This window comes from Neodiprion virginianus, chromosome 1, assembly GCF_021901495.1.
Source record: "Neodiprion virginianus isolate iyNeoVirg1 chromosome 1, iyNeoVirg1.1, whole genome shotgun sequence".
Lineage (NCBI taxonomy): Eukaryota > Metazoa > Arthropoda > Insecta > Hymenoptera > Diprionidae > Neodiprion > Neodiprion virginianus.
In genome coordinates, this window is record NC_060877.1 from 27,191,364 (window position 1) to 27,218,815 (window position 27,452).

General features: G+C 36.0%; 6 protein-coding genes across 17 annotated transcripts; 2 read left to right on the forward strand and 4 right to left on the reverse strand.

Annotated features, from left to right (window-relative positions):
* Window positions 1-334: 334 nt before the first annotated feature.
* Window positions 335-9,875, reverse strand: LOC124308343 (protein mahjong). Of its 7 annotated transcripts, XM_046771010.1 has the most exons (17): window positions 9,787-9,875; window positions 8,808-9,078; window positions 7,171-8,559; window positions 6,721-6,930; window positions 6,322-6,488; window positions 6,003-6,243; window positions 5,698-5,820; window positions 5,320-5,619; window positions 5,001-5,198; window positions 4,650-4,906; window positions 4,291-4,542; window positions 3,266-3,455; window positions 2,973-3,105; window positions 2,812-2,873; window positions 2,326-2,734; window positions 1,996-2,235; window positions 335-1,755 (listed from the first exon to the last, which is right to left on the reverse strand). In XM_046771010.1, exons 1-17 carry the CDS (start codon window positions 9,858-9,860, stop codon window positions 1,550-1,552), a joined length of 4,722 nt encoding a protein of 1,573 aa, XP_046626966.1. In that variant the 5' UTR covers window positions 9,861-9,875; the 3' UTR covers window positions 335-1,549. The 7 variants fall into 7 exon arrangements, with proteins under 7 accessions (XP_046626966.1, XP_046626908.1, XP_046626926.1 ...); XM_046770952.1 differs by having other exon boundaries at window positions 2,812-3,105; XM_046770970.1 differs by having other exon boundaries at window positions 2,812-3,105; window positions 9,687-9,843.
* A 281-nt stretch (window positions 9,876-10,156) lies between these two features.
* On the forward strand, window positions 10,157-11,670 carry LOC124308452 (zinc finger CCHC-type and RNA-binding motif-containing protein 1-like). 3 transcript variants are annotated; one of them, XR_006908994.1, is made up of 5 exons: window positions 10,157-10,386; window positions 10,595-10,706; window positions 10,790-11,158; window positions 11,236-11,434; window positions 11,533-11,670. XR_006908994.1 is itself a non-coding variant. In XM_046771181.1 (4 exons), exons 1-4 carry the CDS (start codon window positions 10,274-10,276, stop codon window positions 11,374-11,376), a joined length of 735 nt encoding a protein of 244 aa, XP_046627137.1. In that variant the 5' UTR covers window positions 10,157-10,273; the 3' UTR covers window positions 11,377-11,452. The 3 variants fall into 3 exon arrangements, 2 of the variants coding, with proteins under 2 accessions (XP_046627137.1, XP_046627147.1); XM_046771181.1 differs by lacking the exon at window positions 11,533-11,670 and having other exon boundaries at window positions 11,236-11,452; XM_046771191.1 differs by lacking the exon at window positions 11,533-11,670 and having other exon boundaries at window positions 10,158-10,386; window positions 10,808-11,158; window positions 11,236-11,452.
* On the reverse strand, window positions 11,176-17,622 carry LOC124308365 (uncharacterized). 4 transcript variants are annotated; one of them, XR_006908974.1, is made up of 14 exons: window positions 17,127-17,622; window positions 16,522-16,999; window positions 16,093-16,337; window positions 15,051-15,178; window positions 14,820-14,920; window positions 14,583-14,723; window positions 14,266-14,411; window positions 13,742-14,149; window positions 13,320-13,545; window positions 13,172-13,219; window positions 12,477-13,037; window positions 12,018-12,356; window positions 11,525-11,604; window positions 11,176-11,317 (listed from the first exon to the last, which is right to left on the reverse strand). XR_006908974.1 is itself a non-coding variant. In XM_046771039.1 (12 exons), exons 1-12 carry the CDS (start codon window positions 17,322-17,324, stop codon window positions 12,076-12,078), a joined length of 2,886 nt encoding a protein of 961 aa, XP_046626995.1. In that variant the 5' UTR covers window positions 17,325-17,622; the 3' UTR covers window positions 11,389-12,075. The 4 variants fall into 4 exon arrangements, 2 of the variants coding, with proteins under 2 accessions (XP_046626995.1, XP_046626978.1); XR_006908976.1 differs by lacking the exon at window positions 11,176-11,317 and having other exon boundaries at window positions 11,389-11,604; XM_046771039.1 differs by lacking the exon at window positions 11,176-11,317 and having other exon boundaries at window positions 11,389-12,356; window positions 14,266-14,336.
* A 157-nt stretch (window positions 17,623-17,779) lies between these two features.
* LOC124310549 (tRNA pseudouridine(38/39) synthase) lies at window positions 17,780-19,789 on the reverse strand. The gene is made up of 6 exons (XM_046774600.1): window positions 19,540-19,789; window positions 19,339-19,472; window positions 18,682-19,253; window positions 18,314-18,605; window positions 18,096-18,235; window positions 17,780-17,994 (listed from the first exon to the last, which is right to left on the reverse strand). The coding sequence occupies exons 1-6, from the start codon at window positions 19,615-19,617 to the stop codon at window positions 17,876-17,878; spliced, it is 1,335 nt and encodes a 444-aa protein (XP_046630556.1). The 5' UTR covers window positions 19,618-19,789; the 3' UTR covers window positions 17,780-17,875.
* Window positions 19,790-19,900: 111 nt separating this feature from the next.
* LOC124310552 (60S ribosomal protein L32) lies at window positions 19,901-21,326 on the forward strand. The gene is made up of 4 exons (XM_046774605.1): window positions 19,901-19,992; window positions 20,231-20,343; window positions 20,679-20,831; window positions 21,121-21,326. Exons 2-4 carry the CDS (start codon window positions 20,251-20,253, stop codon window positions 21,277-21,279), a joined length of 405 nt encoding a protein of 134 aa, XP_046630561.1. The 5' UTR covers window positions 19,901-19,992; window positions 20,231-20,250; the 3' UTR covers window positions 21,280-21,326.
* A 146-nt stretch (window positions 21,327-21,472) lies between these two features.
* LOC124310263 (uncharacterized) lies at window positions 21,473-24,173 on the reverse strand. The gene is made up of 6 exons (XM_046774075.1): window positions 24,150-24,173; window positions 23,955-24,082; window positions 23,314-23,461; window positions 23,206-23,235; window positions 22,786-23,115; window positions 21,473-22,725 (listed from the first exon to the last, which is right to left on the reverse strand). Exons 1-6 carry the CDS (start codon window positions 24,171-24,173, stop codon window positions 22,411-22,413), a joined length of 975 nt encoding a protein of 324 aa, XP_046630031.1. The 3' UTR covers window positions 21,473-22,410.
* Window positions 24,174-27,452: the final 3,279 nt, after the last annotated feature.

Sequence of the window (27,452 nt, forward strand, 5' to 3'; positions counted from 1 at the left end):
GGGAAACAGTGACGAGTCACGCTACAAATCACGTTTCAAATCTAATATGCAATTGATGTTTACATCCGAATGGATGTAGTCGAACAAAATCTCTGGCATGGATTTGCCTTCATACATTTTTGCAACTTGATACACATGCCAATAATGAACATATCAGTTTTGATTTTTTTAATTTTACTTTATATACCTATACATTATTATATTTTAATAATAATTATTACAATTATAGTACTCATTCAATCACTTGCAATCAGCAGTTATATCACAATCATACTAACTAGGCATGTACCAGAGTTCCATTCACACTAATAAAGATACGTACAATAACGCAAAATAATCCAAAATCATTTATACACAGCTGAAAAGAAATACAGAAATCTCTTGTTGTATTTACTTTATGTTGTTGGTCTATGGTCCAACAATACTTTTTTTAAGATTCATAGTTTAAGTAATGATGTAAACCCGTGCGCATGACAGTTTATTTGTGATCAAGACTGTAGGCCCATGTACGTACACAGAGTAAGAGAAATACTCCGTGCTTTACTATTTGTAAATACTTCTGCTGAGCAAATTTAGTTGCCAGAGAACAATGACTTAACTCACCTCCAGTACTTTTAGCTGTCTAATATTTATTTATCTGCTTTTCAATTTACAATTTTGACCACTTGACCCAAATAATATTTAATTACACAATATTTTACAAATAACTGACAGTACAGACAATTAGAGCAGACCAGTATTTTGTAAGAATTCATGGTTTAGATTCTTTACACCACATCACTTGGCAAATACAATAAGAATCTGTACTAAATATCAAAAATTGAATAAAGCGTATCAAGTCCAGCAGGTATTCACGATATATTCGAACACATTGCATATGTTTATAATTCACAATACAGTTTAATTCAAAGTTCGGTTCTGTACATTTCTGCCTTTTAGGCAATTTGTTATGCTTTAGTTTGCGCTAGTAAAATTCGGTAGAAGTTTTTAGCCTTTGGAATAATAATTTCAAACGTGTCTACTATTTTCACAGGCTTTATGCAAAATGAAATGAGCTAAGTTCGTTTCGTCATAATGATGATAATTTATAATTCAAGTATAAAGTAACCCTAGATTGATGGGTAGAAAAAATTAGAGGGTTAAATAAGATAACTTCCTAGCGGCAGAATTGTGAGCACTGAAAGTACTTTCATCTTTGTAACTTCCAAGTCGGTATTCAAGCAAGTTATTTTCGTGTGTATTCACGATTAATTGTGAAGAATATGTTAACTTTAACCACTTACATTGTGCATTTTATAAAAATATTACAACTCTTAATAAACACTCGAAATTTTTCGAGTGTGGTGCACTTAAAAAACTACGAGGTTTGGGGTACGAAAGTAAAAGTCTTTGTACCGACTGATTGCGAGTTTAAGCCGAACCTGTGAAATTGGCATCCTGAGAGAAAGTAGGTAACCCTGTTAAAACTACACTGTTTTACAAGTACCACTTGGCACAAAACAATGAATAAACAATTCTGTAAATACATCAAGAGATTTTTTGATTGTATTCAGGAGAACAATATCTCAAGATCATCCATATCCGAAATTGAGAAATCATCAGAGAGATCTGAACCATTAATATCATCATTAGGGTCATAGTCCGCACTGTCATCACCCGAATTATCACCATCTGCACCATCATCATTATCATCCCCATCGTTTCGGTCATTATCATCTGCATTGTCATCACCGGCAGCATCGCCATTATCACCATCTGTGAAAAGTCAATGACCAAAAGTTAGTTTGATAAATTTTCATTTAGTTTTACATAAATTATTTTAACTTTATTTCGTCATGAAATTGCATTGAGCACTAAATACAGGATATACTATATACTATGGCATCAGTATTAGCGACTAAGAAATAAAGAGATTCATAAATTTTCAAGGTACTTCGGGATTGAACGCCACCTTTTCAAATATACTTTCATGTACAATATAATAATGCATATCACCATCTGCATTGTTGTCGTCCGAAGCGGAGTTGGAGCCATCATCATCACTTGCATCAATATCATCTTCATCGTCGTCTTCTTCAGCCTCATCTTCGTCATCTCTTCGTCTCCCAACATCGTAGAGCCTGACGCAAGATTCTTGAATGGTACCGAAATCACCCTGATTTTCTACGATTGCAATTTGTGTGTCGTGTTTGTTGCAAGCCAAATCAAATATACCTCTCTTTACATCACACGTAGCTAAAAATCAATAATACAATTCGCAAACCAGAATCCAATGTGTATTTAGGAATACATTAACTGTTATTAGTTTTAATTACAATAACTTACCGATACTCTTGTAGTCCAAGGCATCCAAAGTTTTGAATGATGTAACGTAATTGGTTTCATCTTCGTTGTCCTGATCCAGGGCAACTGCATAGATAATATTATTGACTGGTGAAAAAATAACATCCATCTGATCCAATGTCACGACTGTTTTCAGTAAATGAAATGTCCTAAGATCCCAAACTTCGGTATTTGAAACAACTTCAGTTCCATTAGGATGAAATACACCATTCAAAGTTTGATTAAGCTTATCAAACTTATGGATTTCTTTGCCAGAATTTACATCCCATAGAATACCGTCACTTAAAACCAGTTCGTCATTCATACTGAATGTTGCTCGGTTCCTGGTATACTGGTTGGAAATCGAAGGTGTTAAAGTCAAAAGGAGCTTACCAGTTGCTATATCGTATATCTGAAACACATAAATATACAAGATAAATAAAATGGAATTACAAATGAGTAGATTGAAATCATTTGTATTTCACTCACTGTAGCACTTTCTCCTTGAGTACCAATAATTCGCTCCTGTAATTTTCCGAATTCCGCATAGTCTTCGTTGTCAAGAGATAATTTCATGTCAAAAAAGGTACCAATACTCCAAAGAGTAGACATTCGTCTTCTCCAGGTTGTGGATGTTAACAAGAGATTACCTTTCTGACTGCACTCCATGTGTGAGACGTACGACTCGTGACATTGATAGGTTGCTTCTTCGGTACCAGTATGAGCATTGAACATCTTCACTTCTCCGGTTTGAGTACCGAGCATCAAGTACTGCTGACATGACTATAAAGTGAGATTACGCGTTGAAGATTTACACAAATATTTTACCTTTTCGCTGGATATATCATGAATATTGTTTACTCATTATATAATGTCACTTGGACATTAGCATATCCAACATTTATATTAATCTTGCATGTGTAAGAAAGGGAGGCATACATACGGAAAATGTACAGCAACTAAACGTGCCATCAATATCTGTGGGCTTGAACGTCTTTACAGGGCAAAATCGACTATAAATGTATCTTCTATCCAGTCGTCTACTGTCCATTCCTAACGATCTTCTGGTAAGTCTGACTGCTAAATTTGTCGGAGATGAGTTCTTTGCACGTGGATCTGGACATTTGTGTGGCCTATAAACGGATAGTGTGTATTATATTTCCAAGTATAGACAGAGCGAGAGAGAGAAATGCATTTATGAAGAATGCCCTGAAGTGAGCTGCTTTGTAAGGACGAAATAAGATGAATATCGTAAATATTGAAACTAGAAGGGCAATTTTATGGTAATTTTTCAATGTTTGATTTTTTTCTTGTGATTTTTCTGGGTATATGTGCTGCTGTAAATAACTGATACCCTGCTTTTTCTAATCGTTTTCGGAACTTTATAACAGTCAAACTAATCTACCAGTATGTGCCGGTAAGATGATATAAATATATCGAACGTTTAAAAATTGTTATTCATTTGCTTATGTCGCAATAATTTGCGATAGCTTTAGTATACCAATTTTTTACAGATCACAATTTGATCAATAATAAAACGCAAATAAGTACAAAACTTGGCACTAGTCATTCAAGGATACTGCCATGGTGGTCTGATATTATTTATCACCACAGGCGTATTTGTTGATTGATATTGCAATTTTGCACACATTATATGAATAAAACTGATTGTATCGTATAAATATCGTATTTCTAATTTTATTGTACTCCATGTGCTATTCTAAAAAATCGTATAATTGGGTACGATTTTCACAAAAAAATCGGTAACAAAAATTCTACTTATATTCAGACCAATACAATATTTTTCTTGGTGAAAATTGAAAATTTGTAGTCGACAAATAAAAACTGCGTCGAATTATCAGTTTTTTCTCTGATATAAGTAGAATCACGAAATTGTTTCATTTTTTGATCAAGTCCCCATTGTGTTAATACGAAACTTAAGAACGACAAATACATAGTTTTACTCACTCCAAAAGATTAAATTGCGGACAAGTGACCATGGGGTTTTTGCACAATGCATGTTGGTTAGTTAAGTATTCGGTAATAATGGAGTCCAAGGTTACAGTAGCGATATTAGAAGTAGTAGCTACTTCAAGGCCTGGGCCTCCAGGGTCACTTGATATCTGTTTTTGAAGTGATCTACAGATGCCACTTTGTGGTTGTGAGATTGACTGACAAATAGTTGTGGCTGTTATTGGTTGTCTATCCACCTGACATTTTCTAAAACAAAATTATGAAAATATCAGTCATATTCTATTCGTATAAACACTAAATCTTATCTTCTCTGCTTGCTCTAAGCACGAGACAATAATAAACAGAAGACGTACTTTGGATTTATCTGTAATTTGATTGGCTGGTTGATGTTGGTACTGACTGGAATTGGTCCAAGTGCATCTGCTAGCTTTATTCTGATAGGTGTATTGTTAGGAAGAGGTGAAGTGCTGGAACAGGAACCAGAATGTGATATGAACCGAGCCGACCCAGAAGTTGGAGTACTTCCAGTTCGTACAGTAACATCTCTTTGACTTCCTCTGCTGGTATTGTATAAGTTGACTGGTGCAACGGGTGAGAATCCTATCCTCGTCTAGATATAAATTATAATAACAGACATCAGAACACGTTATACCTTGACCGGTATTAAACAATTCATCTACTTGTTTTCAATAGTTGTTACTCACTCCGGTTACAGCAGGGCTTCTGTAGTGAAACGCTTGATGTGAAGTGGCAGGTTTCATGATAGCCGATGAATCAAGACTAGCTTCTTTTTGTAGAGTTGCTGCTGTTTCATTAAGTCCTCTTGCGAGGAGATGCTGATGCATAAGTTGCATCAGTTGCTGTTCATTATACTGTATTCTTGTTTGGGCAACAACATTTGCCTGCAACATTGAATAGAATGAGTGTACGAATCATACTTTGTAAATTTTCATTTCATTATTTTTCGTGAAATAAGAATAATTGATGTGAAATAATTGTATGTGAAAGAATTTGTAGACGTACCCGATGTAAACTTGCCAAAGAAATTTCGTATTCGCTCCCAGTTGGTTTTGCTTTGCCAGAAACCCTCTCCATCAACTCAAGAGCATATTTTTGGAACATGACATGTTCTTGTCTTTTTTCTTGTAATATGGGGTCCTTCATCAAGACCTGTATTTGGCCATCAGTGAACATACGCAGTTTACTGATAATTTGTCTCACTTTCTCACTGCGCGCTAAACCAGCTAGTGCTCGACATGCCAATGCACGGATACTATCTGCATCAGTGATCGGAGTTTTGACCATCATTAATTGTAGAAGAACCTGAATTCAAATATTATCAATAAGCTTTCATCAATAGAATAAGCCACGATACATGGGAGCATAATTTGAGCTACTTACCATTATTCCATTATTAGATCTCACACTTTCCCACACTTTCTGTATAAGTTCCTCACTGTTATGATTATTAGTTTTCTTCTTAGCTGAGCCAGTTAATGAAAATCTTGCCACATTTCCACCAACCTGGAGAAAATTATGAGAAATTAAGATTAAATTTTTTCAATTTTTAACTTTCCATATTCATGTATATATCGTCTTTGTAATATTGCAATTCAATTAGATAAACCTAGCAATATTCATCTGTTCTGCAAAATATATGACAGTAATATAATTATATCTGATTAAAAAAGAATAAGATAACAAACTCTGTTGATAGGTGCGCAGACACAATTGACTACAGCTCTTAAAGCAGCTCTCTGGACGTCAGCATCAGCAATAATTTCACATTCCGCTGCTGCTAGTAAAAGGTTTATGGCCATTGTCATCGACATGTCAGGCATGTCAACTCTCTCACACAGTAAAAGCATGACTTTTGGTACCACAGAACAGATAGCAACAACCTCTAAACATGAGCGAACAGTTTCAGCGCTAGAAGTTGTGTGAACGCTATAAAAAATTACATTTCAGTTAGTCAATCAAATATTCGTGCGAGTTATCACCAAAATTTAACCTGGTATGTCTTACCGTCCACTGTAATTCCATTCCCTAGCAAAGGCAATAATTTGCAATAACAATGTGATACCACCAAGTCTGTAAAGTTCTTCAACAGGAGGCCACAATGCTCTAACGGACATCAGTTCCTGCAGAACCTCGACTTTTGCCTGTACTTCTTCACTGCTTAATTTACAAGCCTATAACAAAGAAAGGAATTGGGTAACCAACATTGTAATTATTGAAATGCTACAGCAAAACGCATAAGTACCATAACAACGTGTTATAGGATGCTATTTGTTAGTCAGTTTCATTCAGTTTGCATGATTTCACCACTAGTATATTAAATCGAGGTAGAGTAAAGCAAATGTGTGGAATTGAATCATTGATAAGGATAACCACAAAATTTGATGAATTAGCATGCAATTTTACCTTATATGGAGGTAGAGATGGTTGCCAGGTATCTCTTTCTGTTCTGGCATTTTCAGCTCGTTGTAGTTGTTCTGCTTTTACATATAAATGAACCTCCATGTACCTTTTCAGTGCTACAGCAACATGTCTTACTATTTGTCTTGACGCACATTCTTCATCATCATTCAAAGCCGGGTCATCATCAATGTTTAGAATAGGTAATGTAGATATCTAATGTAAATCAGGAAATACATGTCTTAAAAATAATGATGATAATAATAATAATAAGATTTAGCAAATGCAATATAGTATCCTCAAATTGCAAACCCCAAATTAGTGCAACAATTACTGATTGTTCTAGTTTTGGAATTAAACTGTCATTTTTTTCTCGTTCAAAATGGTGGTTTGCGTATAATGACTTTATTATGTCTCGCAAAACACTGCAGTTTGATATTAAGTTCATATACTCACAACATTGTATAATTTCCTAAGTCCATCTTGGAGATCAAATTCTTCCAGAATAACTTTGAAAGGAAATGAAAATCCAAAGAACATTGTTGCATGACATCTACCAGAATCGTGACTTCTCTCCAGTAACCACAATGCATATTTCACTAAATCGGTTATTATATGTTTCGGTAAGAGACAAACTCTTTCCATAGCATCCTCACAGTATGCAAGATAATACAAACAAATAGAAACACCAGTTGCCGCGACACTGGGTCTTGGTACATCTAAGAGTTTTTGTAATCCACCCATACTTAGGAACTCGATAGAAAATTTTTTATGACACAGTAAAGATGCTAAGTATTTTAAAGCTTCAAAAGCTAAGCGACTATCCTTTGTTTCCCGTACGTTTATGTAGTTTAATATCAATTCCAAAGCGTTTTGCTCGAATACGTGCCCAAGAAATTCTTGGTATTCTCCCATTGGTGTGAGGTACCTTAAAATCAGCATCTGACGAGTAGCCAAGGTGGGCGGATGTATTTGAACATTGCCAATAACGTAAGACTCCATTTCAGCCCAGGACGAATTCGAATTACCTTCTAGAAGCAAGGAAGGCGGGTTGATTACTTGAGTCTGAGGTCTAGACAAATTAGATCTACCAGATGCCAATATGTTGACAGGTCTTGGTGGTGTTACACGAGTGTTTTGATTCTTCGCTGGTGTAACTTGTAAAGTTGTATAGGTAGTTATACGAGGAATAGATAACGGTGGGGACATAATCTCGGGGTATGAATCTCTGGTGTTATCGTTAGATTTAACAGGTGTTAAAACAGCATTTTCTATGTTATTTTGAGACTTGAGTTTTTTGCTTGGTGGCATTTCGTCCGAACTTTGAATCGAGTCTTCTTCATCTGAGCAAAAAATTGAGTGCGTAGGGCTTTTCATTGTTCCATTTTCATGTTTCTTCTCTCTCACTTTCCGTTTTCCAGGAGTACCTTTGTGTTCAGTATCACCCAGGCTATTTCTATTCTGACCAAAATGTGCAAATGGTCTTGTGTTAACTGCTGCATGACGATTTTCCAAAGCTTTTTCTTGTAGCTTGTGTAATCTTTGTAGCATCAAAGGCACCATTTTACCATTCTGTTCTCTAAATCCTGTAGCAATGTCTTGAACTTCCATTGCAGCAGCTAACAAACCGGTGGCATAACTTTGTAAAGGCTCTATGCTTTTTTCAGCCCACGAAAAAAGCCTATGGATAAGCCCATCCATATCGGGTTGAAACACTGCTGATGTTTCTAGGCCTGGCAATATGTCCAACATCAAACGGCAGGCTGCAATATTCAACTTTCGCACATCACGACCGTTAATACCTGACCGTGTCCAGTACGTGTCTCTTAGATAATCATTTATCAGCTGTAAAACAAATCATTGAATTGAATTTTTCCAAATAGTCAAATGACAGATCGAAAATATGTTTCGGATAAAGACTCAACAATTGTTCAAAGCTGATGTTTGAGACAGACAAGTTTGTTTTGTCCCTGATTTCATTACTCACATTGGATGTAAGAAATTATTAGATTTGATATGGTTTCAATGCTGTTATCATTTGTTTCAAAAAATTACACAAAAAATTACACAATAAATATGGAACAAGGTACTACCTTTGTCATGAAGTTGTCCTTTCTAAACAAAACTTTCAAAATATGTCCAAAATTACATTCTGGATCAGTGCGTGAAGGGTGCCTTTCGTCAAATGGATCTGGATCCATTTTTAAGTAATTTTCTGTCTCTATTTCTATAATTTCAGCCAAACGTTGCAATGTTGGTATTGGATCATACGTCGGTGAAACATGGTCTTCTTCCCACTGACGCAGAATTTGAACAACATCTGTTACTTCCGCAAGTGATTCTACTGTCGCCATGACTTTTGTTCTATCAAAGTAAAGATACAAGGAAAAATTAAAGAAGAATTGTCTGAATCATGAAAAATTACCTTGTACTCATATGAGCCATTGAGACTTTCAAATGAATAAAATTCATTGTAATTACAAACCAGGAAATAATTGATATTTGTAAATAGTTATTCAAATGCAACCTTTTAACACAATTTTGCTGAGCCATGTTTATTTTTGATTTTGGAATAAGGTCTTTGAAGAATCTGCTAATAATGAATACGACTCGTTAATTTTAAGTAAAGGATAAGCCATGTACTTAATTTGCAAAAATGTACAGTTTTGTAACGGAAGGTTCCACAACTCGAAAAAACGAACATAACACCGAAGACTCTAACCTTAAATAACAGAATTCCGAGATTAAAATATGATCTATCAAAGCGTAATAAAATTATTAACTATACTAGACATATTACAGGTATCGCAAAATGTAACTCCTATTTATTAAAGGGAGTGATACAACAACTGCTTGACATATCTGTGCCTCTTAAATCTTGTACAGAAATGTTGCCAGATGTATAGGTTAGGTTAGGTTAAAACAACAAGTTTTTCAAGTACCAACGACTATGACAGCTTTCAAAATTGTACCTTATTGATGTTAAATTACCAGGAAAGTTTAATCAACGTTTTTCGATAGCAAACAACCTATATCCCTTCTAATTGCCCAAAATATTTTGTTAAAACGCACATACAAGACTGTCGCCACCGACACAAGCTTCGACTGCCGAACGCGGTCTGCACATGGCCAAATTTATGATTCATGCACACGATTCGTTTGCGTGCGAAAGGTCAAATTCAGATCAATGTGTTTGTAGGTAATGTCGGGATGACCAGCTATCGTCACTTATGTTAGGTTTTTCAGGGAAAATGGTCACTGGGCGATATCAAACTCGAAAAACCAAAATATTTGTCATCAATTATTCAATTTTTGGAATTTTTTTTTGACATTTCGCGCCCCAAGACTTGACCTGGCAGAGCTCCTACGCCAATGAGAACAAAGAACGACATCCACGTGATCTATATCGACGAATCGTGAATGAACAAATTTAAAATTATGCTTCTGCGTCAAAGTGAAACATAACCGTAAAATATGCGACAAGAACATAACCTATACCGTGTATATTTCATATTTACACTGTGTTCGTACGGTTTATACGAAACAATAATTCAGAGCGATGAGCGGAGGTGTTGCTCCGAGTAAATCAACGGTTTACGTTTCTAACTTGCCCTTTTCTCTGACTAATAATGACATACACAAGCTTCTCGAAACGTACGGAAAGATCGTCAAGTGAGTGATCACTTCGAAAATTAATGATGCAACTTGTTAACTATTTAATAAACTTTTAGAATTTCAGTATTTCGTAATTACCATACATGCATTCACTTTTCTCTTTTATCTTTACCCAGAGAAACATATAATATCTTATCTAATATATTGAATCTATAATTGTAGCTAACTTAAACAGTTGATTAAAATGTGATTTTATGAATTGCAGAGTTACTGTGTTGAAAGACAAGATGACTAGACGCAGCAAGGGTGTTGCATTCGTCTTATTTCTTACACGTGAAGATGCCATTACTTGTGCAAAGACTTTAAATAATACTGAGGTAAAATATATATCAATACCATATGTTTGTCTTACTATCATAACTTATTTTAATAATGGATATACATCTCACACAAAATGAAGAAAATTTTCTATTCACAGATTGGCGGCCGTACTGTGAAAAGCTCCATAGCCGTGGATAATGGACGCAGTACTGAATTCATTCGACGAAAGGATTATCCAGACAAATCTCAGTGTTACGAGTGTGGTGAAGAAGGGCATCTGTCGTACCAATGCTCTCAAAATACTTTGGGCCCCAGAGAACCTCCACCAAAAAAAATCAGAATTAGAAAAAAAAATAAAGATCAAGCAAAAGGCGATACCTCATATTATGATAGTGACAGTGACGAAGGCTTGAGAGAACCAGGTGGTGTTGGGGACTCTGAGACAATATATGACAATGCAGTGGCTGAATCAGATTTAGAAACTTTGAGTGCTGCTATACATCACGAGGTAGGAAATTGTGTCATTTGGAAAGTTTTTAATCTTAAATGCACTTTTTAGATTCTTATTTAATCATTTTATTTCAGCAAGAACAAGAGGAACTTGCAAAGTATAGGTTCCAAGTTGCAACTGGCCAGTACGAAGAGCCAAGACAGGAATCTTCGAAACCTAAAAAACGTTTTAAAAAAAATAATTACTTTAGTGATGAAGAGGAATTAAGTGATTGAGAATAATTGAGATTTGTTTCAAAATGGATATTCCTTACATATTTTATTTTGAAAACGAGTTATGTTACAAAATTGAACTCAAATTTTTGAAAGTACAAAACATTATTCTATATTATAATAAAATATACTATAACTTTGGTCTATGTACATTTCCAGATACGAGCACCGCTTGCCTCGTCTCATCTCGAATGTTGCTTTTGGGTGACCATTGCCTTTAAAACTTTCATACTGTAACCAGTAAGTAATTGTTAAATCATAATAAGAAATATTATGCGCATGCTAACATTTTTTAAAACTGACTATAGTCCTACCAAGTTTAAAAAATTTCAATACCAAAAGCATGAAATTATATGCAAGTGTATGAACCTAGGAAGAGTCACATTCGTTACTGAATTTTCAACAACACTATCGATTATTTAACGTAAATAAATGCCAATAATCTATGACTGACATTGTAATTACAAGTGTTTATTCTTTGCACAAATATAAGTTTTTACAAATTCTTCGTTTATTCATTTACGATGTCAGCAGAAATGACTTAATCACAGGTTCCCATGACTTTCTTGGGGAACCACATATTTCAATTATTTAGAACAAGTAAATCTAAAGAATACTCAATTAATTACGATTATTTTTTTCACCTTTCTGCCACATTCTCCGGTTTTGAAACGGATTGAAAATATGACTTGACATGCCACTCTATTTCGCATTATTTCTGCGTGCAGAAATTGACCTACTGATTGACTGCTTTTTGGAAATAACTTCTGACAACCATGATGAATTATTAGGTTTCCCCTGATTAGTTGATACACTATTATCAAATAACTTCACAGCTTGCTGTGTATTTGTACAAGACAGTTTTTCTCTCAGTTCAAAATGCGTTTTGAATCCTTCGAATTTTGGAGTCTTATCAAGTCGTCCATCAAAAGATGCCGTTTTATCATAGACAAAGGTTGATTTCACACTCGTCAAAGCAGCTTCTACAAAGAAGATCGCAATACTATAGAAAAATCTGGCAACACCATTATACTTATACAATACCGTGATTTTTCCAATATCGAAATCTGGTAAAAGTTCAATAAAAATATGAATCCACTCACGTTCTGTATCATTGAGCTGCAGATCATCAAAAGATTCGATTTGCTGCATAAACAGGTTGAAAGAGTCTTGAATTTCCGATAATCTAATGATGAAATCTGGGTCTCGGGTGGATAAGAAGCACAGAAACATAATGCCTTTTCGTATTGTGATTAGTTGCTTATGTTTGGATTGGAGCTTGATGTTTTTGTCTAATTGTTCCGAGTTGGAACATATTGTGTCTGAGCGACTTTTCGTATTGTGAGCCACAGCTTGGCTAGTTTCACTACTCAAATAAAACCCGTTGGTTGGGTCTTTGAAACTAGCGAAGTAATTGTAATTCTGTCTTTGTACTGGTTCGTCAAGATTCACTTTTGAGCATTTACATAAAAAATGAAGTGTCAATTCAAATAGTTTCATTGAACACTTACATGCATATCCTGGTTGACAAATCCATGCTATGTCATTTAATGACAGAATATTATACACAAAACTAACCAGTGCATAGGTAATGTCAACCATAGAAATAGAATCCGGCTGCAAAACCTCTAGCTGTGCTGTGTATATGTGCACAACACAAGCATCTGAAATAGTATGATATAAAAAAAGGAATAACATCAGTATGCAATTTGTAATCATGTTAGAAAGTGAAGTTAAACCTGAATGTTATCTGCTTTTGCATTACTTTGTTTATCAATCGTGAAACTGTATACTATACCTGAAGAAAAATGCAGCTCATCTTTCCAAACCGTAACTGCTGTCTTACCTGTAACATATTATGGGATGATTGGAATTTAGAATGGAATTTCGATTTACTGGTACAGCAAAAAATTGAGCAGATGAATTAGAAAGAACATTTTACCTACTTGTACCAGAGCAAAGCTTTCTGCAAAATTGTGTGCATTGACTGAAAGTCATCAGAAGCTCAGTTATATATCTGTAGCAGTTCAGAAGAGGCCGAGAAAAAATGATTTCTTTCACGATTTTGAAGATATATTCTATGCTTCTTTCATTATGGATGAGATTCTCTTTAGTACTGATTAAAAGCTTGGTGATAGCTATTATGAGTCCACTGAACTGGTGTGATCTTCTCTGCAACAATTAGCGGTAATTACAAAGTAGTAATTTAGCATCGATAGTGTACTACATTTGTTTGTAAATTTAGTTTGCGAATATGGTGTTTTTTTTTGTACCTGTGTGAAACCAGGTATATGTTTTTCAGCAAAGTTCAATTGGCATATAATTGACGAAAATGTTTTTATTATTTGGATTTTATATTGAAACATACCACGTAACCAACTGTTGAAACAAATTCTAGAAGTAGTACAAGCATCTCAAATTCACAGCCTTTGTTTGGCCATTTGTTATAACTGTTCATTTGTTTGATATAATTTTCGTAGTTGGAATCGTCGAAGAAGCTTAGAGGTATCTTCCCTGCTACATATTCACTTAAATAGTTTGATACTAATGCAGTATAAGCTAAAATAGCAAGGGATCGCCTGGCTTCGATACCTCTTTCTCTGTCATGCCATGCATTTGAATCACAAATAGATTTAGTAGAATCCACATGTATTTTGTAGAAATCCGAAAAGTATACATCATTCATGTCCCTTATGTCATCATTTCTCATTACTTTAGAGATTCTTTGTAGGATCAGCGTTGTGTTGAGTAACAATTCTCGGGTTACAGCTACGAACTGTGAAAAATGTTGAGTGTATTATATAATAATTGGATGTTCATGCAAACAATATTATAAATATCATTTGATGATTCCAATATGGATAACAGGAAAAATAATTTCAATTTTTCTACCTTATTAATCATGGGTAATGTGTGGTAGCAATTGATTTCTGCAACCGTTTTCTTCATTAGAGTGGCTACGTCTGGTAAACAAAATTCTATGTTCAACTTGCGATCATTCACTATTGTTACTACTGGTTTCACTAAATCTGGATTTTCTAGAAGAAACAAATTCATCGACTATTAATTTATTGTACAAGGATTGTTATTGCAATTTTTGAGATTACTTATCACACAGCAGAAACAAATTTGAGGAAAAATCATTAAACCAGTGAACATGTGTTTTATGAAGTTGCGTTGACAGTATGTTAGAAAAACATTGCGTATACCAAATATTCTGACGCTCTCTTCATCCTGTAAAATCGGTAGATTTTTGGTCCCCACTTTTTCAATTATTTGAATCTCAACTATTGGTGGTTCAGATTGTGACGGTTCAAAAATGGATTGTGGTATTCCGCTGAGAGGAAACACTGTGAAAGGGAAAATTACAGTAAGTATTGATTAAATTTATACTACTGCTATACTTTTTCCAATAATGGAGAAAAAAAAAATTACTTGGTACTTACGTTCTATTGAGTTTTTGAGCGTGTGAGTATTTCTAAAGTTAATATTTACAGTTTGCATTCCACTTTCTTTGACGTGAACACTTTTGACAGCTGGTGATGATCTGAAATCATGCATATAGGATTAAGTGTATTAATTTCTTGACGTGTGAAACGTGCTATGTAAATTAATAGTATTTGCAAAGGTATATATACGAACTACTGTTTTTTCTAACAATATATTAATTGCTGTACCTATTCAAAGTTGTATTCAACCTGTTTCTACACTCTGAATCAAGACTTGCAGTGTGTGGTTGGGTAAATTTAATAGAACCGGACTCCAATAATTTACACTGTTCCTTCAAGTTATTGAGCTGCAGAGTCTGGGAAAAAATATTTGCAATCAGAATACCAAGTTTCGCAGTGGTCGGGCCAGGTCATTTTACAGGACAGAGGGGAAAACCTTTGTGAAAATAGGGGGGTATTAGACTTCCAATTTTTTTCCATAGTACTAAATAAGTAAAGCAAAATTACATATACTCTAGGGTGTCCGTTTTTTTTTATGTTGTTTTGGAATTTTTTCAATTGTACCTTAAAAATAATTTCATATGATAGAAAAAAAATTCCCTTGTAAATATACAAATTTTCGGATAATATTAACATGGGCCAGGGGGCGACATATAATGCATTGAAATCTTCGAAGTTCGTTAAGAATTATTTTTTTCATATACAAAAATGGATTGAAAAATGAATTTGATGTTTGAGAACAATGTTTATATTTCCAAGTAAATGTAAGAATAAAATAATGTTAGATGAGCGCATGTACTCCACAGATATGTTCAGTCAATTAAACTGTAAAAATTTTGGTTTTGTGAAATATAGAAGAGTTTTGAGATTCAAACTATTTTTTTGTTCTTACGTTAAGTTGGAAGTATAAACATTGTTATCAAGCATTAAATTTATTTTTTCAGTCCATTTTAGTTGGTGAAAAAAAGGGACCAGCTTGCAAAAATAGGGGGGTTGAAGGGGGAAATTGACAGCTTTAGGGTACATTTACAGTAATCCTTTAGTTTCAGAATGCTTATAGGGGGAAAAAAAATGCGGTACTTTTAGGCAAATAGGGGCACTGTGTAGATGGAATACTGATTCTATATGAATATGAAATGAATTAATATGGATGGATTAATAGTATTGAAAAAACTTGTACTTTAAACAGGAAATCAAATGCTTAGAGGAACAAAGCGTACACAAAAAAAAATTAGTATGAAAGAATTGTAAAAAATCGTGGCAACCAAACCTGGAAGTCCAATTGTGTTTTTAAAACCTCTTCTTTCTTGATAGCCTGATCAAGTTCAGATCGGTATTGATTTGCTTGTTTCTCAATCTGCCGTGCCTTTTCAAGTTTTTCATGTTCGGCTCGAGTTTGTGTCTGTTGTAGTTGATTGCGAAGAAATAATGTTTCTCCTTCTTTTGTTAGACAATCTGCTAATAACTTTTGATTTTCTAATTTCAGTTTTTCCAGTTGCCTCAAAATAGAATCATCTGAGAAAATATATAGCACGGGACTGAATGAGATTTTTAAACTCCAAATACAATTAATCGATAACAGAGTTGCACAGAATGACAGTGGATTCACTTTGCAGTGTTCTTTAATAAATTATAATGCTGGAATAAACCAATTACACAAAAAATCAATTTAATCACAAAAACGATTTGTAAAATTTACCTGATATGTTAATCGCATCATTAGTACCAGGAACATTTGAAGCTCTAGAATTATTACCAGCATTGATTACCCTGCCTGTAATTTGCGATTGAAAAGTTGAGTTGTGATTATTGACTTTCAGCAACCGGTCTTCGAAGTCATCGAATATAATGCTCCTGTCGTCCTTGGAAATTTCTTTGTAATTATCGGAGGACGATATTCTTTGAGACATTTGCGGCTGCCTTTGGCTACCAGTATATGATGAGCTCGTTTGTATGTGGTTGCCATGATAATTATTGTTTATTTGACCAGATTCCTTTAGCTGCAAACCGAACTTAGATGGAATCTTAGGTACAAATTTATTCCGTTCTATACTGCTTGCAACAGTGTAGGATCTGCTAGTAGATGGTTTAGAATTGGCATATGAAGGATATTGTGGTAGCTTCGTGGGTGTTGATTGCAGTTTTGGTTCCGTAACGTTGTTTTCAATATGAACTGACTGTAATATCAAAGAAATATATGGTTTACATTAAAAGTGAGCAGATAGAATTTCTGGAACACTGTCGTCTGCAGATAGCTAAATTTCAAGTAATTGAGACGAATGATTACAAAACCCTTGAGCTCACTTGAGAAGCGACGATATCCATTTCCTCGATATCTTTATCGTTGAAGTCTGCACCCCATGGATCGTCATCGTCTGTTTCATTCTTCGATGCTGATGGGGGTTTGTTTTCTCGGGTGAGTTGCTGAGAGGCAGTTATGGTTATATCCAGTCTAGCCCTTTTCGAGGGAGTATCGTGAGCTTTGCCGTGACGTTTCGACATTTTATTTCAATTTCACTCGGTTTACGGTCGTCGTTAATGAGAACAGATAAACTCTGGTTATATTTACATCAACATTCTTTATCACGGGATAATTAACCTGTACGCGGATACGAAGGGACACGACAATTCATTTAAACCCATTACGTACCACGTGCGGTTTAACTTTTTAGGACCGGTTAATTCACATTCCTTTCAACAACGTTTACGGTCCAGCATCGAAAACTACCGTTAATCAACAAGGTCCCACCAAACTCAGAGGATCCATTTGTCCTTTTGGCGTTTTGTCATCTACGCGCCACTGGCCACGTGCGCTAGCGCCGCACGTGATTCACATCGTGAGACTACCGTGAACTACGCATATCTATGATTTTGTCTAACAGAAAACCTGCGTATTTACCGGGTAAATGTTATTTAGTTGAAATCTATCTCTCGTAGACAGTATATTACACATTTTTTCAGAAGGGATAGATATACTTTGTTTATAATTATTACAATTTATAAAATAACCATCATCTATTTCATGAGAGATAAAAATACATCATTTGATTCGTTCAACAGTATTTCATGGAGCTTTCAGAATCTTCTGAGATGGATCCGTCTACTGGTTCATATTGCTTAACTTCCAGCCTTCGTTTCTTCACATAATGGTCGATTCTGTTTTCCAGGGGTTCTGAAAGATAATTGATAAATTATCGGTTTGTACTGCAGGAGATTAGTTACAGAATCGTACTTCGTTTATTGTGAAATTGAGATATTTAAAGATATACACACCACAGGTTGTTCGTTGCAGCAGAGGTTGATAAATTTTTGATTTGACACCCGTCAATAGACAATCGCTTTGGAAATTTAGTTTTTCAGCATTTGTTAATTTCGCTTGCATGTCTGTTAGCATTTCTCTAGTCATTGCAGATCTGAAATTAATAGTTCAGGTGTAAGATTGGCAAATGGCTGATGAATACAACTGAATTTCAATATTTTATGCAACTTACTTGATGGTATTTAAAGCCCAATCTGATTGTAAGGTTTTTATGACTTGGGCTAATTCATCTTGATCAAATATCCATTCAGTGATTTCAAAATCAGTGCGGAACAAATTCAATGGTATTTCAGATGCCATGCTATACTGAGGTTTTCTGGGATACTTCTCTACATTCAGTAGTTCCAGAATTACTTCTGGCCTCTCTTTTCCTTGACCTACTAGCAGCAGAATTCCCATCAAGCATCGAATTTGATGCCACAGAAAAGCCTGGCCTGTCAGAGTCAGTTGGCACATGTCGTACCCTGGAATACTATTTTCAAATGATTGAACTGCCGTACTCGTAAAAATTTGACTACATTTAATCTTCTACAAATTTACCTGAGGTCTCTACCTGCTCAGAATCTTTAGAGTATAACGAAATTTCAGCAGCTGAAATAGCTCTTACAAAAGACACAACTCCGTTAGCAACATCCATCTTGCATATATTTCTAAAGTCATGGGTGCCAATGGTATATCTGACTGCTGTGTTCATATCATTTATGTTCAAATTGCCCCTTGGAAAAAAATATTTATATTGTCTTTGTTTGCAATTAAATCTTGCAGAAAAATCGGCAGCAGCTGGAGACCAGCAAACGCATCTAATGTTCTGTGGCAGTAGCCTATTTAATATTTTACAATATGGTAATTCTTCTTGTAGATTATTTTTATTTTCTTGACTTAATTTACTTCTCACATCCAATGAAATGACCTGAGAAAACGCACTAACACCCTTGTCTGTTCTACCACAACGATGGTAATTTGAGTCTTCTCGATTTTGTATTAAGCAACTTTTCTTCAATGCCGCAAACAAATGCTGCTCAATTGTATTTATCGTGTCTTCCTGGGTGGCGAATCCTTGATAGTCCCAGCCCAGATAGTAGAACTTGAGAAGAATATGCCTTTTGTGACTTCTAGAAAATGTTTTGTAGTTTACGTTTAGAAAAAACTAAAAAATTATCAGTACTAATCTATTGTCACCATAAAATGCGTACTCACTTGGAAAAGTCAAATCCCTTGCCGCTCTTAGGACAATTTGAATTTGGGATGTTATCATCGTGCATGTGTTTGGTGATTATATTTTTTAATTGTAAATTATGCGCTTCCAGCTGTAAGACTCTGTCTATTAACGCCTGAAACATGCCATTAATATAGGTTAGCATAGGTTATATTTTGTATGGCCCAGTATTACCCTGTTACCTCGTTGGAGAAAGTCTTCAATTCTTCTCTGGTAGAGAGTTTTTTGATTTTATTTTTAACCAACTTAACTTCAGTCATAATTATCAGCGGAGGATTGAATTGTAAAGTTGACAATGAAAATCTGCGGTCTTTCTTCTTGACTCAAACTAGAGCGCGAGAACCTGTAAAGGTGACAAGTACCACACTTGTCAAGAGGACAATTACAAATACAGCAAATCTCTCTGTATGCACGAAATATGCCCAGGTATAATGAATTTTCGAATATAGAAAGGTAGAATTTCAAAATTTGTGATAGTTTTTCAATGCATACATGCAATATTTCCATATGTTTGAAAGTTTTATAAATTGTGCAAATACAGACACTCTTGTGACTAGGTCAGTTTTGACTCGAACATCTCGACAAATCCCAGCTCTTTGAAGTTTGTCTCTTTATCGTATATTTCTAAGGGAACGGTAGGTACTTTGGGAATCCAATAATTCCTTAGTAATCGCAGATTTAAAGTGTATTTTGTTGTTACAGAAGTATAGTGTATGAAATAAAGATTACCTGTATAGTGTTATTTTTTCGAAATTTGTGATTCTTTGACGTAATATTGGGGTTAAAAGCAACGACCGTTTGTTGACGGTCCGGTAGAGAAAATGTGGTCTTGTATTGTTGAGATATTATAATTCAGATAATATTTCTTTTTAGTTGCTGTACGAACAAGCAACATGTCGATCCGCCCTGTCTACAGGCCAACCATTGTCAAGAAGAGGACGAAGAAGTTCATAAGGCATCAAAGTGATCGCTATGACAAGCTCAAGGTATCATAACCTCAATCTACATTGTTCTACTCAATTAAGCTACAGCTTAATTCATGTCATTTTAAAAATGCAGCGAATGCGCTGATTTTTCTCGGCCCTAAGCACCCTCAATTCACGTAATCAATATTCAGTGTCTAAATTAAGGAACAGGCAATAATTTTATCATCCTTCATTCAATGCTAGCGTTACATCTGTTGGGAAAACGTTTTGAAATACTCTTGTTAATTATCCAAATTCTACAGACAAACCTGTCTCAGCCAACTTTTTCCTCCCAATCACTGATTGTTGAATGAATAATGTTTGTCGTGCCTTAATATGTCCTTTTTTCCATTCAGCGTAACTGGCGTAAACCTAAAGGTATCGACAACAGAGTTCGTAGGCGTTTTAAGGGACAGTACCTTATGCCAAATATTGGTTACGGATCAAACAAGAAGACCCGTCATATGCTGCCCACTGGATTCCGCAAAGTCCTCGTTCACAACGTTAAGGTAACTCAACATGGCTTTTCAAATACAATTAAACTAGTTCGTCTGAAAATATTGTGCACACAGATGAGTATATGAAATATTACTGTTATTTACCTGGCATAGTTTATAATTGAAGTTGTTTCAATCGTTTGTTAAATCATCTTTTTTTGTCCAACAACAATATACCAGTCATGTTACGTAGGTCTACCATGCAGGACATCAGATAGTAATTAGACTGCTGTGACTAATTTGTATGGTTTTTGAATTGGTTGTACTGTATATAAATACATGAGTTTTATTTGTCTGGCAGGAGTTGGAAGTCCTGATGATGCAGAACCGCAAATTCTGCGCAGAAATAGCTCATGCTGTCAGTAGCAAGAAACGCAAAGCTATTGTTGAACGTGCACAACAACTCTCCATTCGCGTAACGAATGCCAATGCTCGTCTACGCTCTGAAGAGAATGAATAAATTTTAAAATCTTAACGAAAGGCCAATAAAAATTTATAAAATACAAATCTAACGTGTATTATATCATTCAATGTTTACCTGCTGAGTGAGCTAGCTACTCATAGATCTAATATCTCTTGCATTAAGTTGTTCCCTTTAATTATAGCTCGAAGCAATGATCGCTGAAGTCGTTTGTCTTTTCACTGATTCAAACAACACACCCCATTTGAATTCAGACACCATATCAGGCTGTTCTTTAGGGTTTCTAAATATTTTCGAATCTATGATCTGCGATCGAACATCTGATTATAGGCATGCGTATGAATTCTCGAAGTTTGAATACTGAGAGCAGACAAGATTTTCGGAATTGTTATTTCGCAAGTAGAATTTGCATGGGATATGGTGAGTAAATGGAATTGGAAACCGAATATTCCACGTCATTTTAATAGTTACTAGCTGCAAAACCCTCGCTCGCTAAAGCTCGCTCGGCGTCGGTATGCCTATAATTATAGATGATTTTTGTGCTCGTTCGATCGCTATGTTCGATTGGATAAGCTTTACTGTCAGCGGTTTACCATATATTCGTAAAATAGTCAGATTTAACCGACTACCTGATAATCGCACTCGTATACATCGTAATATATAGTCTACGTAATAGTCTACCTGGTGAAACGCGAAAACTAGATAATGACGTAAATGGATATTCAATGTTGAGAAAATATACCATCACGATGTATCTATTCGACTAGATAATTACCGTTATGCTGGTGCTCTTGCTACGATCTGTAAATCGATTGGGTGAGTAATTAAAAATTAATAGGTCATTAAATATTCGGATGACACAATGTCATAATATACTTGAGAACCTATAACTGCACAATAAATTATGTATATATATTTATATATATATATATATATATATATATCGCGAATCACCTCAGTCTGTATGCCCTTAAAACAAAAGAGGTGTATCGTTTGAGATTTTTCAACTTGTTAACACAGACGATGACGTTGGGGTGTACCAAAAGGGGATACGATGACTGTGATTATTCATATTTATTTATTAGTATTCATAATTTATTCAGTAAGACATAATAAGTTCTCACACCTGGAGTCCAGGAACTAAAGAGCATTCATCCTGAAATTCGAAACTCACGGGTAAAGGATCTGAGGCGCCGGGACTACGGAACGCTCGGCCTGGAAGTCGAAATTCAGCAGGTAGAATACTTGGAGCCCAAGAACTACGGAGCGCCAGTTCTGAAAGACGAAATTTACCAGGTACACGATCTGGAGCCCAAAAACTACGGAACGCCGGTCCTGAAAGTCGAAATTCAGCAGGTAGAATACCTGGAGCCCAGGAACTAAGGAGCGCTCGTTCTGAAATTCGAGACTCACCAGGTAAAGGATCTGAGGCACCGGGACTACGGAGCGCTCGTCCTGGAAGTCGAAATTCAGCAGGTAGAATACCTGGAGCCCAGGAACTACGGAGCGCCACTCCTAAAAATCAAAATTCACCAGGTAGAATACCTGGAGCCCAGGAACTACGGAGCGCCAGTCCTGAAAGACGAAATTTACCAGGTACACGACCTGGAGCCCAAAAACTACGGAACGCCGGTCCTGAAAGTCGAAATTCAGCAGGTAGAATACCTGGAGCCCAGGAACTACGGAGCGCCAGTCCTGAAAGTCGAAATTCTCCAGGTAGAATACCTGGAGCCCAGGAACTAAGGAGCGCTCGTTCTGAAATTCGAGACTCACCAGGTAAAGGATCTGAGGCACCGGGACTACGGAGCGCTCGTCCTGGAAGTCGAAATTCAGCAGGTAGAATACCTGGAGCCCAGGAATTACGGAGCGCCAGTCCTGAAAGTCGAGATTCACCAGGTACACGACTTGGAGCCCAAAAACTACGCAGCGCCGGTCCTGAAAGTCGAAATTCTCCAGGTGGAATACCTGGAGCCCAGGAACTACGGAGCGCCAATCCTGAAAATCAAAATTCACCAGTTAGAAGACCTAAAGCCCAGGAACTAAGGAGCGCTCGTCCTGAAATTCGAGACTCACCAGGTAAAGGATCTGAGGCGCCGGGACTACGGAGCGTTCGTCCTGGAAGCGGAAATTCACCAGGTAGACGACCTGAACCGCAGTACCCGGAAGATGGAGGATCTGGTGCTCGAATTTAGCGGAGCGCGATTTTCGTACGTCTTGTCTACTGCGCGTTTATTTCCGGACTGAGGAATTCTGCTGACTGTTATCGTGGTCGAATATATAGGAGAAAAAAAAAATTTCTGTGACGTCAAAATGTAATCTCTGAACATCCGAACATCCGAAATTTGGATTTCGAAATTTAATGCTATGTGTGACTATGTATGATGATGATAACAGCAGAAAGCATTCACAGTGTACAGAATCTATCTGTGCTTTTTACCACGCTTATAAATAGGAAAGAAAGTCGTCTTGGGGATATGTCGTGTTATTAGTGTAGAATGAATTTTGCATTGCGACGACCTTAATGAAAGTTGAAACAGTTTCGATTTACGCATGACAAGTGTTACTATAGCTATTTATTCAGGGGAAGATAATGCATACCTGTTCGTTCACAGTGGTTCAGTTAGATCGTATACGCTCTAGAGAGTGTAAAGCCGCACGGCCAACTGGGCAGATGTCCTTCAGACATTCTAGGAAACTTACTGGAGGGTCTTTACCAGTAAACTTGATCCATTAGCTTGTATATTTGACCAGGATTCACGGTGCTAAGATATACTACATAGTAAGGAATTAACAAACGCTTGCATATAAGCAACTGGTTGTGAATTTCGCCCTTTGTATCATACTACAATTAAACAGGTATTAGCGAAGTAAAGATATAACGTTTGAGTATCCGTGGCACAATTAATTACTATTTTGCTGCACGCCGAAGTCATGATAACAGTAAAAGAATAGAGCGATTTTTTAAATTCTTTTACAGAATATTTCTCTCATATACGTCTTTGTGACAAAATAAATTACCCAGCCGTTGTTTTTTGTACAATATTCTCGAAATTTTTTAATAAAAATGGTAACATTAGAAGCAAAAAAAATAAAGATCTCTTATCGAATGTCATTTGAGACTCATTAGCAAAACGAAAGAAATAAAAATGTTCCCACGAAATGTGTGCAGTCCATTTTGAAATTTGTTTAGTTTTTAACAATTCTTAACGATAGGTGATCTGTAAAGACGAACGGTGTATCCACTTCCATCGTGTGTTTAAAGACTTCCGAATGTATTATTTAGCAAGTCTTCACCGTTGTATCCGTCCACTGTTTAGAATTTGTTTCCAACCCTCGACTTGATTCGATCCAAGGAAAGTCCGAGCTTGAAATTTATGTTAGAATATCGAGAAGTGTCCTCGATTCATTATGCCTGCAGTACCTATTTGTTTAACTGGCAAACCCGAGACCGCTAGAATGACCCTGCGGAGTTGAATGTCAACGCTGACACGAGGTGAATTTGTGACTACGCATCGCCGACTCAGAGAAATCGCAGGTTTTGCCAGTCAGTCGACAGAAAACTTTATACAACGTGGCGTGCAATTTTGATTTAAAAAATATTGCAGTTTCAATGAGTCAGATGAATTCTTCTGGACGGTTCCAATTGATAGGTTCTTGCGATTTCTTACCGCAAGCACAAGTCACGACTACTGTAATAGTGTCCTCACAATGAATACGTAGCGCTGTGTATGCAAAAAAAAAAAAAAACTGCATCAAAAAGAGATACATAAAAAGTTCACTATTACAGGACTATTGGTAGCCGACACAAATAACGTCGACTAACTATTCTATTATTGAGTCTGGATAGTTATCCATGCGACTTGAATTTCGGAAGAATTATTATCAGCCCGTAACTTCTTCGCAACGTTTTACCTTGAACAACTGCAATTCAAATTTTTGCATAAAGTGATATTCTGCGACGATGTTAATATCTTAGGAAAATTTCTTCACGTGAAATCTGGTCGAATCGAAGTCTTTATAAACGTCTAAGGAACCAGAAGGGTGAGTTCGCGTGTCCTGCGTTAGCTGACCTAAGAGTATCGACCCTGCTTGACCACTGCTGCCAAGACGTGGCTACAAGGCAGTTGAGCACTTAACATTTGAAAGAAAACCACGTCGTTAAATGTGACCAGTTCACGATTTGCACACGCGAAACAGATTTGAAATTGCCATTTTTGACCGCGGTGCGAATATTTGGAGCTAGGCAGAAAAATTGCGGTTTTTATAGCACCCGTAGTAACATTGTATAAAAAATATTCACCGAATTAAAAATGTATTTCAAAAAGTTATGGAACAGAATCGATCTTATCTCGTTGCCATTTACGATTTGTCCTACTTACAGGAACAAAGTGTTACCTGCCCCTACTTTAAGGACCGAGCCATGTTTTTGTACGTACCTATATGTTACATTTTTATACGTATTCAAGTCTTATCTCGATCCTTCGGTGCGTTTCACCGTAAAATTAGCATTTCTTATCACGAAACGTCCTTCGGTCTTGAACTCATTTCGAATACAGATCTGATTGAGTTGACAAGTTATGCGCATAATGTTTTGGATTGAAATATACCTTTTATAGAGTTTATTTTTTAGAATTGTGCATGATCCTTGATTCGATTTGGCCAAAACTCAAACTCAGGACAATAGAAAATTGTAACGTACCTCATTCTGTCCCTCCATAAATTTTTCCAGCCTGCCAGTCGCGAGTTGTAATGACTTTCTACGGCACACATGGCATCATGAGTTATACAGAATAGCAATTCCAGGGCTAGTAATGTGTATTAGAGACTATAAAAACTGTCTCTATCCCACAGTTTGAAATATACAGTACCTATTTGTTCTTGTCTGTTCCCAATATAGTTTGCAATTACTCACTCGAATTGATAAATTACGATGGCGACTGAAAATTGATTAAAATATATTATAATCCGGTGGAAGCGTGACAGAAAAAACTAGGACACTAGTTTCATGTATAATATGACGTGTTTTCACTAACCCAAAACGATGAGTGACAAAAGGAATTGAACACTGGATCGTATCAAGCTCGTATAATTATGCTCCGCTACCAAAGTATGATCATCTTTTCAAAAATTGAAATTATTATCGAAGCGCTTATAGAATATGAATAGTGAATGTGTGCAGTAACGATTATACTTCCTTACATTTTGTTGCATAATATTTCTTTGAAATGAGTAGTCGCGTATGATTTATCGTTATACGATATCATTAAAAGAGCAAAATTCTACAGTCAATTGAATACTATTCCGCGAAAGCTGGCGGAGTGAATGTTGTTCCGTTTCCTAGGTTGCACTCCTTCATGCAAGGATTCGCTCAACTGGCTACGCGAGCAAGTACAGTAATATCGTGTGCCTAAATCAACATTATGGGTTGGTGGCTGATTCATCGGTAGAAAAAATATGACTGATTGAGTTATGAAGTGTATAAAAAAAAATACAGACATTCACATTTAACAACACTTGATTTTCCTCGGTTTTTCTCGATTCAGAGAGAGGATATATCTCACATTTGGAAAACTTGTTTTGGTCATTGCTAAATTCAAGCAACAAGATATAGCTCCGGAAGAATGAAAAATATGATTTTTTTCCAATAGCTTTTTGGATACAGCTGTTGCGGATTTGTGAAAGCGTAATAAAGCTTTCTCAAACCTTTGTCACGGAATTACATGACTCGTGACTCGTGCATCGCGAAACGAAATCGAAACATGAACAAGTTACTTGATAATTTGGTGACGAGAACACGTTGTAAAGATGAAAAAAATCATTTCCGGATTAACGCGGAATAAGTACAACCAATCGAATACAATAACGCGAAAATTGTCCGAATTCAACCCCAGAAATATAGTAATCATTTATCTCTGTTAAAGGAGGCAAATTACACCCCAATAAAAAACGGTAATTGTAGGTTCGTGTAATAGATCTTGCCGAAGATATGAATTACGTTAAAACCAAAGGTCACGGTCTTCTTCAGTTCCTCGGAACCTTCACTAAAGCCCTGACCTCATCCATGTGAACACGAGGCAAGTGTAGTGATAATACCAGACCCCATGCGATGGTTAAATTTTAAATGATACGTTGGTAAAATTTTACGATTACATTGCCCGATGACCAAATGGTCGTTATATATTTGAACAATCCGAATAAATCAATACTGAAGT

Bases quoted from the DNA above. Each gene is read 5' to 3' on its own strand.
- LOC124308343 (XM_046770952.1), bottom strand. From the start codon at position 9,860: ATGAATCATAAATTTGGCCATGTGCAGACCGCGTTCGGCAGTCGAAGC. The intron at 6,244-6,321 runs GTAAGACATACC...AATTTTTTATAG, and splicing joins GAATGGAATTACAGTGGACG to CGTTCACACAACTTCTAGCG. The intron at 4,543-4,649 runs GTACGTCTTCTG...ATTTTGTTTTAG, and splicing joins AAATTACAGATAAATCCAAA to AAAATGTCAGGTGGATAGAC.
- LOC124308452 (XM_046771181.1), top strand. From the start codon at position 10,274: ATGAGCGGAGGTGTTGCTCCGAGTAAATCAACGGTTTACGTTTCTAAC. The intron at 10,387-10,594 runs GTGAGTGATCAC...TATGAATTGCAG, and splicing joins ACGTACGGAAAGATCGTCAA to AGTTACTGTGTTGAAAGACA. The intron at 11,159-11,235 runs GTAGGAAATTGT...ATTTTATTTCAG, and splicing joins GTGCTGCTATACATCACGAG to CAAGAACAAGAGGAACTTGC.
- LOC124308365 (XM_046771022.1), bottom strand. From the start codon at position 17,324: ATGTCGAAACGTCACGGCAAAGCTCACGATACTCCCTCGAAAAGGGCT. The intron at 14,150-14,265 runs GTAGAAAAATTG...CATTTTTCACAG, and splicing joins CATTACCCATGATTAATAAG to TTCGTAGCTGTAACCCGAGA. The intron at 13,038-13,171 runs GTATAGTATACA...ATACTATTTCAG, and splicing joins TGAGCTGCATTTTTCTTCAG to ATGCTTGTGTTGTGCACATA.
- LOC124310549 (XM_046774600.1), bottom strand. From the start codon at position 19,617: ATGACTGAAGTTAAGTTGGTTAAAAATAAAATCAAAAAACTCTCTACC. The intron at 18,606-18,681 runs GTAAATTTGTAG...ATAGTATTCCAG, and splicing joins TGAGCAGGTAGAGACCTCAG to GGTACGACATGTGCCAACTG. The intron at 18,236-18,313 runs GTAAGTTGCATA...TATTAATTTCAG, and splicing joins TGGGCTTTAAATACCATCAA to ATCTGCAATGACTAGAGAAA.
- LOC124310552 (XM_046774605.1), top strand. From the start codon at position 20,251: ATGTCGATCCGCCCTGTCTACAGGCCAACCATTGTCAAGAAGAGGACG. The intron at 20,344-20,678 runs GTATCATAACCT...TTTTCCATTCAG, and splicing joins ATCGCTATGACAAGCTCAAG to CGTAACTGGCGTAAACCTAA. The intron at 20,832-21,120 runs GTAACTCAACAT...TTTGTCTGGCAG, and splicing joins TCCTCGTTCACAACGTTAAG to GAGTTGGAAGTCCTGATGAT.
- LOC124310263 (XM_046774075.1), bottom strand. From the start codon at position 24,173: ATGACTTCGGCGTGCAGCAAAATA. The intron at 23,116-23,205 runs GTATTCCACCTG...CTCGACTTTCAG, and splicing joins CCGTAGTTCCTGGGCTCCAG to GACTGGCGCTCCGTAATTCC. The intron at 22,726-22,785 runs GTATTCTACCTG...CCTGGGCTCCAG, and splicing joins CCGTAGTTCCTGGGCTCCAG to GTATTCTACCTGCTGAATTT.